Source organism: Mesocricetus auratus, unplaced genomic scaffold, assembly GCF_017639785.1.
Source record: "Mesocricetus auratus isolate SY011 unplaced genomic scaffold, BCM_Maur_2.0 Super-Scaffold_100676, whole genome shotgun sequence".
In the NCBI taxonomy this organism is placed as follows: domain Eukaryota; kingdom Metazoa; phylum Chordata; class Mammalia; order Rodentia; family Cricetidae; genus Mesocricetus; species Mesocricetus auratus.
In genome coordinates this window covers 158,077,392-158,092,813 of record NW_024429266.1, presented here as the reverse complement: position 1 = coordinate 158,092,813, position 15,422 = coordinate 158,077,392, and the positions used below count along the sequence as shown (strand labels likewise).

General features: G+C 43.5%; 1 protein-coding gene across 1 annotated transcript in view; it reads left to right on the top strand.

Annotated features, from left to right (window-relative positions):
• Nucleotides 1–15,422, top strand: part of Eogt (EGF domain specific O-linked N-acetylglucosamine transferase) — a 33,715-nt gene that overhangs the window by 1,328 nt on the left and 16,965 nt on the right. Inside the window, exons 3-9 of the mRNA XM_005071188.4 lie at nt 1,063–1,286; nt 2,435–2,535; nt 3,294–3,402; nt 6,651–6,745; nt 7,521–7,625; nt 10,879–10,985; nt 14,491–14,594. Of these exons, the coding sequence (XP_005071245.1) occupies nt 1,077–1,286; nt 2,435–2,535; nt 3,294–3,402; nt 6,651–6,745; nt 7,521–7,625; nt 10,879–10,985; nt 14,491–14,594 (831 nt within the window). The 5' untranslated portion in view covers nt 1,063–1,076. The remainder of the gene's footprint in view (nt 1–1,062; nt 1,287–2,434; nt 2,536–3,293; nt 3,403–6,650; nt 6,746–7,520; nt 7,626–10,878; nt 10,986–14,490; nt 14,595–15,422) is intronic.

The window sequence follows — 15,422 nt, the reverse complement described above, 5'->3', positions numbered from 1 at the left end:
GGGACATATAGGAAAAACAGACTCCAGAGATGTCCCTTTCCCTGGGTAGGTGGGCAGAAATCCAGTAAATTCTTGACCTTTGTCATTTCCCACAATCATTGGTGATACTTTGTTCAGATCCATATAGGGAGATTTTTAAATGAATTCTTCCCTTCTGAAATCTGATGATGGTTAGCTTGTGAGAGGAAACTGACAATACACAGTTGTTGGGGGGGGGAACGGACCCACAAACATTACTGTGTGCCTAATAAATGTGACGCCCGGAGAGGCACAGGGTGGCTGAACCTTGCCAACAGCCTTAATGATGGAATACAGGTGCCTAGGCTTCTGTGGCATGGGAGGTGGTTCAGGCTAGGAGGGTTGGAGCTGCAAGGTTACAGCCATCTGTAGTCCTCTTTCCTGGGCACTCAAGGGGATGTGATGTAGAGAGAGGCCTATGTCTGTATTCACTGTTTACTAATGTACACAGATGAAAATTTCCTCTTTTGTAAGCATTTTGGGGGTCTCTGGATAATCAACTCTGAAATGGGTCAAATTGGGTTGGGATATATTTCCCACACTTGTATACCTTGTTCCTAACACAGTGCTTGGCATATAGTAAGTGCACAACAAACATTTGGTGTGCAAAGAAACACCATTTGGTGACATAGTAAAGTATACAGTAATCGTGCTTAGCCGTTTGGTGCTTCACTTATCTACTGTGTGGAACTGGAGATTAAACCCAGGCTCTCGAATGCTAGGCAAACACTCTGCCACTGACCTATATGCCCACCCTTAAAGAGGGATTTAAGCATTTTTTTAAAAGGTACTATTTTAAATTTATCCTTTGTGAATTTCACACATGCATACAATAAATGTCAAATTTCAACATCCTCCAAACTTCATGTCCTTTAAGGTGATATAGACCTGGCTGGCTTTGAACTCACAGAGATCCATCTGCCTTTGCTCATGTGCTGGGCTTAACTGTGTATGCCACCATGCCTGTCTAAAGAGGCTTTCTTAGTCACAACCATCTGTGACTGCCATCACTATTAGCCATGATGTTTTCAATTGTATCTCTAGGTTTGTGGGTTGCTATGTTAATGCTGCTTGCCTTTGGACTATTGCTTCATGAAGTCCCTCTGAGTGGTCAAGATGAGGCTCATTCTGAGGCTGACAGTGTGCCAGGCAAAGCCCTGTATGACTACTCCAGCCTCCGCCTCCCAGAGAAGCACATTCCCTTCTTCTTGCACAATAACAGGCATATTGCCTCTGTCTGCAAGGAGGATTCCCATTGTCCATATAAGGTAGGTCCTATTTCTTCTCATTCATTTTTCTCCTGTCCAGCATGCTAGTTTTAGGGTTTTTTTTATCTGTATCTTTATATTTTTAGGCTAGTTTTTGAGGTAACATACAAAGCAACATGCTTCATGATGGCGTTTTTATACAAATGTTTTCTCACGTTCATACCCTATTCTCACTCATACAAGGATGCAGTTTAGGCTGGCTTGTTATTCTGTTTCATAACTCACAACAAAAGCTGTTTTGTTTTGTTTTAACTTCCTCCATGAGTCAATCACTGTTTTCATTTCATGTAATATTCCTAAGGGAAGAAAATTAGCTTAAAACCATATCCCACTCACAAGAAGGAAATGCAGCATTAAAACCCCTGTGAAAATTAACAGGCAGCTAAAGCGATCTGCATATTCTGAAAATGAACCGCAGGATATTTCAGGAAGAGAAGAATGGTTTGTCAAAGTAAAGAATGTCACACCTCTCCTTTGGGCACTTAGGAAGCTTCTTAGCACTTTATTTCAGTAGTCACACCTCAGCCTTGGCTCCAAACAAGGAAGGCTGTGAGCTTGGAAAGTGCTCAGGCAAAGCCCATTAAGATGTCTCCGGAGCTTTAGAGATCAAAGTGAGGCATTGTAAGACACTTCCTTTCCCATGGTGCTGGCACAGGAAGCATATGGAGTCAGACCAGTATGGCTCTTGGGCCTTGCAGAAGAGTCCTGGCCTCCAGGCCTAGAGAGCTCTGACCTTGTGCTGTTTCTGCTGATCTTGCTGGATGAGTGGAGTCGATGAGCCATCCTTTTCACAGAATCTTCTAGTAACAGAAATTCCAAAGCATGTGGGTTTTGTTTTTTTTCTCCTTCTAGTGACTGATTGTAGAATCAGTTTGCTTTCTGGGAAAGACAGAAGACAGTCCCTTAGGAAACCTCAGGAAACCCTAATTCAGGATGTGTTTGGCAGTCTAACTAGAGTCCGGGCTTTGGTTATGGAGCAGTCATGCAGGAGTGAACAAGGACAATTGTGGAGACTCTCGAGCCTGCCCACCTAAGAATGTAACTGTGAAAGTTCTGTCAAGAAAGGTCCAGAGTTTCCTCTAACCATAGGGAGGAATTCCTCTAACCAGCTGGGAGACAATTCTAAAGGCACACACTTTATATTCCAGAAACATCTAGAACATCTAAACTACTGCTGGGGCTATGAGAAATCCTGCAAACCAGAGTTTCGATTTGGCTACCCTGTTTGCAGCTATGTCGACATGGGATGGTAAGTCTCCTTCTGGAATCCCCTCCTCCTGTCCGAGTCTGTGTTCTTTGAAGTTCGTGTTGATGCCCTAAGTCCCAGCTAGACTCTTTGATTCATAGTAATTCCTGAAGATGTTAGTTTCCTTATCCAGGTCATGAATTCAAACCATCTGTTATTCTGAAAGAATAGCTATCTATGCTCAAGGGGAGCAAAATAAAATTAGTAATTCTAAACACATGGATAATTAGTTGGACAAAGACAACATGGTAAATAGCACTTTCTTTTCTTCAGTTTCAGACGACCCTACTTCATAGATTTCTGTTGTGCCTTTTTATTATAAAGGAATAGTCTGTGAATAACTTGTTTGGTATCTTTATGTACCTAGTGGTAATTTTGGGGGAAACTGTGATAGCATACTTTAAAAAATAAGGTATAAATAGACTTCTCAACTGATAGAAAGAAAATCCAAAGCCAGAAAAAAGAAAGTAGGTGGGGGATCAGGGTGGGAAATTGACTTAACAGTTAAGAGCACTTGTTGCTCTTTGAAGAGGTCCTGGGTTCAGTTCCCAGCACCCACATGGTGTTCACTCCAATTTCAAGGGATCTGATGCCTTCTTCTGACCTCTGTTCCACCAGGCATGTACATGGGGACACATACATACATACATACATACATACATACATACATACATACATACAGGAAAAATGCTAATACACATAAAATAAAGTTTAAATAAAAACAGGAAAAAAAGTCATGCGATCTCTTTCTTTGCAAATAGGACAGACACTTTGGAGTCAGCTGAGGACATGTTCTGGAGACAAGCTGACTTTGGATATGCCCGAGAGCGGCTGGAGGAGATTCGCACACTCTGCCAGCCAGAGAGAACGGTGAGTGTCCAGCTGCTTGAGTAAGCTCGCTTAGTTTTACTGTTTGGTATGTGTTTTATTGTTTAGTTTGTAATGTAAAAACAAGACGGTCCAATACTGTAGCTTCTGTGTATAACCCAGGCTGGCCCCAGACCCACGGTCTTTCTGGTTCATCCTTGGTCCTGGACTTACAGGTGGAAACTAGAGGTAGACTTGTTTCAGTCCAAGCCTGGGCCCTGAACAGCCCTAACAAGCTAGACTCGTTCCACTCATTGTCTATAGGACAAAAGCAGACCAGGACTAGTGAAGAGTAGAGACAGGGGACAGGAGATTTATTCTGTGTGGTCACATTGGGAAGGGAAGGGAAATAAAGTGACTCTCTCAGTAACACCCTCCACCACACACACACACACACACACACACACAGCCCATCCTAGAGTACTACATGAGCTTGAGGTTTTAGTAGAGGCCAGTAGGAATGTGTCACAAAGCAGTCCCAGCAACAGTGTGGTCCTCCCCTCACTGACCCATTGTTGTGTTGGCCTCCGTCTCTCTTGCGGGATGGTCTGACAAGTTGTGAAAACTGTGGGAAATGTCTTTCTAGGAGACAGTTACTGCCCCTGCCCCTCCCCTAACCCTCCTCCTACCCTTCTTCCCCCCTGCTTCCCTTACCACTTTCTTCCCACCCTCTCTTTCCCCTAACCACTCCCTGCTCCCCATGACTGGCACCAGGTTTCAGTCCTTTCCTTCTCCGGACGTGAGATTCCTGAGGAAATTCCAGCTCCTGGGGACGATTGTTTCAGTCTTCTGAGAGGCACAAGAAGAGAATGGATGTCTTCATCCCTGACAGGATGGCGATGGCACCGCCACACCCAGCTCAGAGTTGTGTTCAATGCTCCCAGATAGGTCACTTTGTTTCCCCCAGAAGGCCCTCCCTCCTCTTCATGTCTGTATTAGATAGCTGTATTTTGAGGCAATTAAAATATTTTTAGATTTAGAACCCCCCCAACATGTGTCAAAGAAGAAAACTTGACAAATCTCATCGTTACAGATTATTTGTAAGTTGTTTGGGGGCAGGTACCATGACTGCACCATTACTGATGTGCATTTGTTCAGTCCTGTGTGTATTTCAATTTGCCTGGCTGCTCGTATACAGGAAAGTCAAGGGAGGAGGTGCGATTCCACTTTCAGGGTTGTCTCACAGTGACTTGTGCAGAGCTTTCTTGGATATCACTTTGCCTTGGTGTGTACTGTGCTATCTGCTGGTGACCCCTTTCCTTAGCTCTTTGGGATGCTGTGACAAAGAGTAGAGACTGAAGCCCCAAGATCAACATGTCAGCCCTCTTCCAGACTGCAGAAAGCTGCCTGCCCTTGGGTCACTATGACATGGAAAGAGGAAGGGCACTCTCTGTGGTCTCCTTTAGAAGGACCCTGTAGTGACTCTTTCTGTTGCTGTAACCAAGATAACCGACAGGAAGCAAGTCAGTTTATTCTGGCTCATAGTGTGAGGAGATCCAGTCCATCACAGCTGGGAAGGCCTGGGCACAGGAGCAAGAGGCACCTGATCACATTGTATCAGCTCTCAGGAAGCAGAGAGGAGAAGTGGACAGGGCTATCAAGTCTCCAGGTGTGTTCCCAGTGGCCCGAACCTCCAGCAAGTCTTCATCTTCTAGAGGTTCCACAGTTTTTCCAAACAGCAACCAGGGGTTCAACCACCCAGTCTGAGGGGACATTTTATATTGAAATCAGAGCAGGTACAAATATTTGTGAGGACTCCCCCTCATAATCTCAAAGAGCTCCATCACCTACTACCATCATGGTAGTATGACTGATTGATTTATCTTCACATTTATTTATTTACTTATTTATTTCGGTTTTTTGAGACAGGGTTTCTCTGTATTGTTTTGGAGCCTGTCCTGGAACTGGCTCAATAGACCAGGCTGGTCTCGAGCTCACAGAGATCCGCCTGCCTCTGCCTCCTGAGTGCTGGGATTAAAGGCGTGCGCCACCACCTCCCTGCTCATTTATTTATTTAGTGTGAATGTTCATGGCATGTAAAGGTCAGGAGACATCCTACAGAAGTTGGTTCTCTACTTCTGCCATGGTGATTTACTTTCTTTCTTTGTCTAGGAAACAGCTCAGGTCATCAGGCTTTGGCTTCAAGCCCCTTTGCCCCCTTGAGCCATCCCACCATGCAAGAGTTAGGTTTCAATATGAACTTCCCAGGGATGCAAGCATTCAGTTCATTTGTGACCTCTTACCGAGTAGATTCATAAACACTAAACAGGGCAAGCTTCAGGCCCCCCTTTCACTGGAAATTTTAGGGAAAACAATTAAGTAGCATTCAAGAGCAGAAGTTCTTGAAGCTTACTCTCTTTCAGCACATACTAGCTTGGTTGAAGGAGAGGCAGGCTATGGCTGCTGACTTTTCATTCAGTTAGAACAGCTTACCCTTCCCAACACTTACGGGACGATGTGCAGAAGTACCTCTCATTCAAATTGCAAAATGCCTGCGCAGACTTGTATATGTGCAGCTTCCTTGTTTCCTTTGGCTCCTCCTTAGAAAAGGCTTTTTTCCGTACTTAGGGGTAGAAATAGTTCTTGGGGATTCTCCTTTTGGGGGGGTGGGGGGTACTGAAGTGAATCACGTTCTTGGCTTTAAAACTTGAGGGCTGAAGCAGTGGCTCAGCAGGTACAGGTACTTGCTTCCAAGCCTGACGCCCTGGGTTCAGTCCCTGGCGTCCGTATGGCAGAAGGAAAGAGCGGACTCCTGCAGGTTTCCTCTTACCTCCATGTGTGTACAGAGGCATGTGCACGCATACATAAAATAAGCAAATGTAATTAAAATTTTTTGAATGAAGCCGCGTGTGGTGATATTTGTCTGTGTTCCCAGGACCTGGGGGCTGAAGTAGGAGGAACATCCTGAGTCTAAGCCTAGCCTGAGCTATAGAGTGAGACTCTGTTTTAATATATACACATACACATGTACATATATATGTACACAATATATGTACGCATCTCTATATGTATATATACCTATACACATATAATATAAGGTACATAGGAAGTGATAAACAAGAGCATTTGGGAAAATTGTCATAGTAAGATAAACATATGGAGATATACAGATGTACCCTTGACCAGATGGTGGAAACACAGAAGCAGTGGACATCTCCCTCTGCAGTGAGGTCACACACAGCGCTGTCAGCATGGGCAGCACAGTGAGGCCTCACAGTGCCAATCCCGTTCTCATCTCGATCCTATTTCAGAGCGACTCAAGTCTGGTTTGTTCCCGGTACCTTCAGTATTGCAGAGCTACTGGTCTGTACCTGGACTTAAGAAATGTCAAGAGGAACCATGACAGGTACTTACGTATGCGGTGCGATCATGGTTAAAGCTGAAGGCATTCTGGAGTACTCCCAGTTGCAGGGCTATGTCTTGGGTTTGTTTTGTAGTAAAATGGCTGAAGGGTTAGGGAATAGGTGAGGAATGGGTGACCCAGGCCCTTTATCTGACGATCACATGCCAACTTGGGTCATGGGTATATTGGGTTCCTTGTAGTGTATATATAAAGTCAATTATGCAGCACATGCTTAGAAGTTACAGTCCAAAGAGGGGTGTGGGGATGTGGCTCTGTTGGTGGCGTGCTTGCACTGCATGCACCAGATATGGTGACACATGCTTGCAATCCTAGCATTCAGAAGGTGGAGGCAGGAGGATCAAGAAGTTCATGGTCTCTTTGGCTATATAATAATTTTAAGGTTACCCTGGGTTACAAGGAGACTCTGTCTCAAAATAAAATAAAATAAATCCAGTGGCTGGAGAGAGGGCTCAGCTGTTAAGAGCATTAGCTGTTCTTGCAGAAGATCTGGTTTTGATTCCCAGCACCCATGCGGTGGTTCACCACCTGTAACTCTAGTTCCAGGGCATACGATGCCCTCTTCAGGCCTCCATGGGCACCATACATGCATGTGGTGCACAAACATGTTTGCAGGCAAAACATGCATGCACATGAAATAAAAATAAATAAACCTTTTTTTTCCAGTCTGTTGAAAAATTTGTTAAGAAATTAGGTCCAGCCCAGCAACTTGAGTCATGAGAAATTTTTCTAGCTCAACACTTTTTTTTTTATTCACTAGATTCAAGGAAGATTTTCTTCAGAGTGGTGAAATTGGAGGACACTGTAAACTGGACAGTCATGCCCTGATGTCTGAAGGTCAGCGCAAAAGCCCTCTGCAGTCTTGGTAACATGATTTTGTTCTCTAAAAGTATGTCTCGAAAGCATTTGTGTTTGTTTTGGCACTTTTAGGTTTTGAGATGCACTCTAACGTGGAAAAGGTTACCTAATTTGTACAGGCATGAGCTTCTGAGAAGTGACCGGGGCAGATGAATCCCTCAGTTTAATTGGAACTGAATATTGGTTCATAGAATTTTAAAAAGTAGCTATAGAATTTGCTGTTTGTAAATGAAAGAAAACTTATTTGACGTGAAATATTATTAGTTCACAATTTCTGTATCTGTTTTGGGAAGCACAGTTTATAAAGCATACTACCCCTCCCCCAGGAGCTTGGCTAAAGAAAACTTGAGCTCACTCATCTAACTGTTGTTCAGGTCAGAAAGCAGAGCATTTGAGGCACTATGCACTCCCAACTTCCTCTCTCTGAGGCCAGATGCTGCCCCAACTTTTACCATCATTGATGAGATTTTGAGCTTTAAAACTTTTTAGTTTTTGACTGTTTTAGACTCATGGACATTTAAACACCATGCAGGAGTTTCCCATTGTATTATTGCTCCAGCTTCCTGGAATGATAATGTCTCATTTAACCACAGCACAATTTCCAAAGCCAGGAAATTGTCATTGATACAGTCTTAGTAACCACACATATATGAGCTTCTCCAGTGCTTACATATACACTTATTTTTTTCCAAATGTGTTCTTTAGAAAATTTATATCCCATGTCTAGGGATATGTGACCATTACCCTCGTCAGGATGTGGAATCCTCTGTCACCTGCAAATGCTCATGCATTTCCCTTGTGATCATATGAGCTACTCTTATGTAAAGTTAATTCTTAGGTCATTTGTGCTGGGCAAAACATTAGGAATAATAATCTAATCTGCCTTTATATAGTAGTCGTAATTTTTTTGTGAAAATTTTATGGGGAATTAGCAGATTGTTACAAATAGATGCTTCTTTTATTCTACAAGGAGTTTTCATTCCTAGTTTTATTTTGACATCTGATTCTACATTATAGTTCCTCAGGGTATAATTGTTTTGTTTATTGCCGGGTAACATATTATTCTAAAATATACTCTAGGGCACAGTTATGCTTATTATTTATTGCTGCTACAGATAACCCTGAAATAAAGCAGATAACATGTAGTATTTCACCCTGTTCTGATGTCAGAGTGGGAGCAGCTCGGCAGGGCCTTAGAAGGCTGTAGTCAAGCTGTTGGGTGGGACTATCGCCAGGCCCAGCTAGGGCTTGGAAACTTACTTCCAAGCTCACCCAGACTGTTCTCAGAGCCTGGGTTTCTGTCTGACTGTGGACCTGAGGGTTCAGTTTTCACTCTATGGGTCTCTTGATAGTGCTACTCACACACAGCATGGCAGCCAGCTTCCTCCAGAGCATGTCTTCCTAAAGATGGAAGTTGCAGTGTTGTGTAACCTAACTTCAGCAGTGACATGCTACTGTGTTCTGTTGGTTCAAAGTAAGCCATTGAACTATGACCATTGGGGGGGGCATTAATTTCCATTTCTTTTCTTTCTTCTTCTCTTTTTTTTATACTTTATTTAATTATTCATTTTATGTGCATTGGTGTTAAGGTGTCAGATCCCCTGGAACTGGAGTTACAGACAGGTGTGAGTTGCCATGTGGGTGCTTGGACCTGAACCAGGGTCCTCTGGAAGAGCAGCCAGTGCTCTTAACTGATGAGCCATCTCTCCAACCCTTCTGTCTTCTTTAAAAAAATTTTTTTTTGTAGACTGAGGTTTTCATTGGGATCACCTACCAGCTCTGTCCCGTCAGTCAGCTCCCAAATAACCATACAGAGACTTAATATTAATTATAAATGCTCAGTCAATAACTTAGACTCACTTTTAGCTATCTCTTATAACTTAAATTAATCAATTTCTATTAATCTGTGTGCTATTAATCGTTTACCTCATGTATGTACTTCCCATCCTGCTCGTTTTGTGTCTTGTGGCGTCTCCTCCAACTCTGCTTTTCTTTTCCCCAGCATTCTCTCTGCCTGGAAAAATTCTGCCCAGCCATCGGCCAATCAGCTTTTTATTAACAATGAGAGCAATGCATCTTCACAGTGTACAGAAGGGTTATTTCATAGCATTGTTTTTTAATAACCCGGTATGACCTGGAATTTGTGATCCTCCTGCCTCAGTTTCCTCAGTGCTAGGAGAAGCACTGAGGAGCTCTTGTGGCTGGAGAAACAGCTTAGTGGGTTAAGTGCTTACTGCTGAAGCGTGAGAGCCTGAGCGCTAATCCTCAGCATCCACATAAAACAGTCCAGGCACAGCGGTGCTCATCTGTATCCTTGATGGCTCAGTGTCTGGGCAGCCTGTTGAGCTTGCAAGGTCCAGGTTCCCAGAGAGACCCTGACTGAAAACAGTAGGGTGGAGAGTGATTGAGAAAGACACCCTGGCATCAACCTCCCCTCTATAGATGCAAGGAGAGCTCATTTGTACCAAGAAAGGAAGGAAGGAAGGATGGGGAGGGAGGGAGAGAGGAAGAGAGGAAGAGAGGAAGAAGGGAAAGAGGGAGGGAGAGAGGGAAGGAGGGAGGGAGGGAGACAGGGAGGAAGGGAAGGAAAGAGGGAGGGAGGGAGGGAGAGAGGGAAGGAGGGAGGGAGGGAGACAGGGAGGAAGGGAAGAAGGGAGTGTTTACACCACCACCACGTTTTCACATTGTGTTCTGAGCTGCTCTGTTTGATGTTTCCCTTGAGCTGCAGTCTCACAGGGGCAGCTGGTGACCTTCAGTTAGCTTTAGACATTCATTTTTACATGCTGGTGTTTGTCATTTGTTTGGATGAAAACTGTACCCGTGGCTTCCACAGATGTTTCCCAATCTTGAGGGAAGTTTTCCTGTCTTTTGTCTTTCTGAGTCTCTAGATTGTTTTGGAATATGATCTTTCTCAGAATCCAAGAAGTCTACTGTGCAGGTTTCTATGGCCCACACATTTTTTTCATTTAAGCCTCCAAATGACAGGACACCTTGTTAAGTCTTTTTAATTTTGTGGTGGCCTCCCAATTGTCTTGCAAGTCTTCTGAGTTAGCCTGAATTTTGAAAGCATTTTTGTTCCTTTCTCAACATTAAAGTTGATATTAGAGTCTATAATATCAGCAAATTAGGGAAGGTGTTCCACAGGACTTGCTTAATACTAGAAATAAAATCTGCCTCGTGGGCAGGTCCAGGTTACAGTGTTGCAAAACAGGACGTTTGGAAGAATCACTTTCAAATTATGTCACAATTCACAATTCCAGGTTTGCTGAACTACAAGGCTATACTCAGCTCAATTTCAGACCTATAGAAGATGCTAAATGTGACCTCGTTGTCGAAAAACCAACATATTTCATGAAATTAGATGCAGGTGAGAAGTCACTTTGTTACTTGTATATTGATTGGTAAATCTATTTTTTTTTTAAGAAAAAGGTGTTTGTTTTATTTTATGTGTATGGGTATTTTGCCTGCATGTGTGTCTGTGCTCCACATTCATGCAGTGCCCGTGGAGACCAGAAGAGGTCTCTGGGTCCTAGGAACCAGAGATTCAGATGATTGTGATCTACCATTCCTGTGCTAGAAACTGGCCCAGGTCCTCAGCGAGAGTGGCCAGTGCTTTCAACCACTGAGCTGTCTCTTCAGGCCCACGTCTATTTGTTGACATGCTTTGAGTTGTTTTCTGTCAATTTGTTGAAAGCAGTGTGGTAAACACCGGCTCTTCCTATTCTAGCATAGATGAACTGGTTTCAGCTTCCTGTTATCTTACACCTTTGGTATTCTAGAAGAAATCATCACATTTATGTGAAATGATTCCATCAGTCAAGATGAAAGAAAGTGGCCTGCGTTTGCCTTTTGCAATTAAATTTACCCTGTCTGATTTCTCTAAACTCTTTCATTACATTTATCACTTTTATTGCATTTATGTTTCATTGTGTGTGTGTGTGTGTGTGTGTGTGTGTGTACTTAAATCAGCATCCACGGGTAAACTGTGAGTGGGAAATGCCCATCCCTTCTCATGGTCAACTTTCTGTAACCAAATGAACTTAAAACTCTTTTGGAAGTTAGCACTGCAGTATATTCTTGAAAAAAATAAATCAGATTTATTTTCTCATCATGCCTTCAGTGCTAGGTCTTGGCCTGCAAGCATAACTTTAACTCTGGCAATTAGCAGCCCTGGGAAGGAGAGGCATAGTACATGTTATATTATCCCTCTCATTATGAGAGATGGAGATTGCTGTACTATGTCCTATCAAAATTCATGAGTGGCCTGGCCTACAGTGAAATATAGAGAGCCCTCTGTCACGAATAGTTGAGAATTACCATAATTTATTGATCATGGTTTTAATGTGCTCTGCCATCTGAAGTCATAATTCTTATATTACAAAGTGTTGGTTTCAGAAAGCAGACAAGTTTAGCTTTTTGAAATAAAAGCAAATTTAAAATGCTGTGTTCAAGGTTCTGACTTTTTTTAAATATGCAAATGAAAAATGGCAAAGGAAATACAGTGATCTTGCTGTAAAGGAGTGTGTGTGAAGCATGAAATTTATGCAGATCATATGCAATAAAACATGTATGCAGACCATGTGCAGTAGAGTATGTAACGTGGGGATGGATGGGCCAAGATAGACACGTGCCATTTCTTTCCTATATTTCTTACTCAGCCTTTCCTTCTAACTCACACCATCATCCGATTTTCTTTGCTTCCTAACTCTTTCTTTGGGACAAGGAACATAACAGAACTTTTACTCCAGCCTCACTTCTCCAGCTTGAAGCAAGCTTGTGTTTGCTTCCTCATTTTAAATCCTCACGACCCCAGACACTGACATGCATTCCAGAGTAAATGTTAGGGACTCCCTAAATGTTATGGGACAGCTACAGTAAGCTGTAGGGAAAGGGGACATTCACAAACGCAAGCTTTCCCTGTTAATTTAAAAATAGGCTCTTTGCTAAGATTTTTCTGAGTCACAAAATGGTTTCTTCCAGGGATGGCAAGATGTCTGAATGGGTAAAGGCACTTGCCACCAAGTATGCCAGTCTTCGTTTGATCCCTGGGACACATATAGTAAAAAGGGAGAACTAACTCCTGCATGTTGCCCTATGACTCCACACACACTGTGGTGTGCACACACACACATAAATAGATAAATGTAATTAAGGAGAAGAAGGTGGCCCTTGTAACTGTTTCCAGACTGGAGGGTCTACTCCTCTTACTTCCCGGCACTCTGTGTTACTGTGGGAATGAAGTCAGGGTGTTTCATGGTTTCTGCCTTTGAGAGTCACTGATTTTCATGAAATGTGTGTTTTATTCGTTACTTCACAGGAAGTCATCCTTATATTTGTACAATTTCCAGGCTGACTCCTGGGTCTCATATACCTAAATCAAAAGTGTGATATGTCTTTTTTCTTTTTTGTCTTTCTCCCTTCTTTCCTTTCTCCCTCCCTCCTTCCCTCCCTCTCTCCCTCCCTCCCTCCCTCCCTTCCTTCCTCCTCTCCTCCCTACACCCCCCTTTTTCTCTTTCCTTCTCTTATTTTTCCTCCTCTTTTTCATTGTTTGCTGAAGCAGGGTTTCTCTGTATAGTCTTAGTTGCCCTGTAACTTGCTCCATTGACCAGACTGGCCTTGAACTCAGAGATCCACCTGCCTCTGCCTCCGGCCATAATTTCTTTCTTACATTTATTTATTTAGTGTGAGTGAGTGTATACATGTGCACAAGCATGCTACTACTGAATTTGTTGGGTTTAGAAGACAACTTTCAGTTTCTGACATGGGGGGGGCAGGGTTTGATCTCAGGTCATCAGGCTGGGTGGTCTCTGTTTTGTGTCTTTCTAATGACTGGCATAGAAATTAAAAATAGCTACAGCTGCTGCTGTACTCTGACCTACTAAGCTCCTGCCCGTCTTCATGAAGGTCTCACTGTGTGCCAGGCACTTGAAGATGCCATCCTGTCTGACTTCATCCTGAGAAAGCTACACACTTCCTTACACATTCCCCATCTCTAGAAACAAAGCTCTAGTTTAGAGACTTGTCTGGGGATGCTGCCTACGAGCTACTGAGCCAGACTCAGCTCAGTTTTTTAAACTCCAGCCTTCACACTCTGGTAGTTAGAACAAGAGACACTCACCTATTTTGAGTAACAACTGCTCAGTATTACCCCAAGAGCAGTGTAAGCAGGGGCTGGAGAGTTAGCTTAGCCATAAAGCACACTGGCTGCTCTTCCAGAGGATCTGGGCTTGATTCCCAGTACTCACATGGCAGCTCACAATGGTCTGTGTGATTCCAGTTCCAGGAGATCCAATGTCCTCTCCTGGCCTCCAAGGGTACCAGGGATGGGTGTGTTGCGCAGACATACTTGCTGGTACAACACCCACATGCAAAAAGACTTTGAAGGAGAATAATATAAGAAGTGATTAAACAGGGAAAAACACACACGAATTGAAATCCACTGCAATGTTAGTGTCTGTGATTATTGCCCGTGCTTCTGTGGACTGATGTAGTTTGGATGATTTAAAACAAACAAAATGGATAATCAGAAGGAGTGATTAGTCATTGTGGCTGGATGGCCCCTCATGCTGCATTAAACAATCCTATGTGGTCCCTCCGCCCCGGAACTTAATGCTCTCTTATCCCCTGATGTGTAGGAGAAAATTCATTCCTGATTTCCAAATAATCAATTTTGAAAGTAAGATTTTGAGCTTGACACTTCTTCAAGTTGACAAGTACCTGTGTCTAGCCCATACTTAGGAGAGACATGTTCCTTCATTGATTTTAACTAAAAATAAAAAAAACAGAACTGTAAGCAGATAGAACAGAATAAAAAAGTCTCTGGGTTGTGTGCTCTGCACTTGTTTAACATGGCTCCTCTTTCCCAACACCAGGTGTTAACATGTACCATCACTTTTGTGATTTCCTCAACCTCTACATCACTCAGCATGTGAACAACTCTTTCAGTACAGACGTGTACGTCGTGATGTGGGACACCGTAAGTAAGGGCCCGCCCTCTCCTGTTGTACCAGCTCTGACTTGCTCTTCCACGGTGTGCCTGTGACCTTGCGAGACAGACGTTTCTAAGACGCATGTTTGCATACATGCCATGGACTGACACATGTGTAGATGTGCTCAGACGTGTTTCTGTGGGCCCCTGACCTATGCTTGGGCACACTTGCAGGCACGTAAGGATGTTCAGTCCTTTGCTGATGTTACTGTTCTGTTGGATGTTGATTTTATTTAAGGCAGGGTCTCATGTAGCTCGGGTTAACCTTGAGTTGACTATGCAGCTGAGGGTGACCCTTTTCTGCTCTTGCAGATTGCTCAGGTTACAAATATGGTGCTGGGATTGAACTCGGGGCTTGCTGCATGCTAAGCAGACACTCTACCAATTGAGCCACGTCCTGTCCTGGGGATAAGTGTGATCCTGAGCACCTTGAATTTCAAAATGGAGTAGTGAAATTTCCTTCCCTTTGGCATAGATGGGGTTCCCAAACACAGAGTTCCAGTGTCTGCCTCAGTGCTCCTCTGAGACATGAAGCCTCTGTGACTCAAGGCAGTAGTCCTTTTTCTATTTTCTTTGCCCTTTGGACTGTTACCCCCCCCCCCCAGCTCTGGGGCCAGAACCCAGAGCCTCATTCATGCTCAGCAAAAGCATGCGCTCCACCACTGGGCTACACCCCAGCCCTATCTTTTGCTTAATAGCAGCTTTCCTGCCACAGTCAGCTTGATGCTAAGTGGCCTGTTTTTTAGTTCACTATCTAGGGTGACTCTTACATATGTATCTAAACCGGAAGCACTGACGTCTGGAAACAGCTGGCAT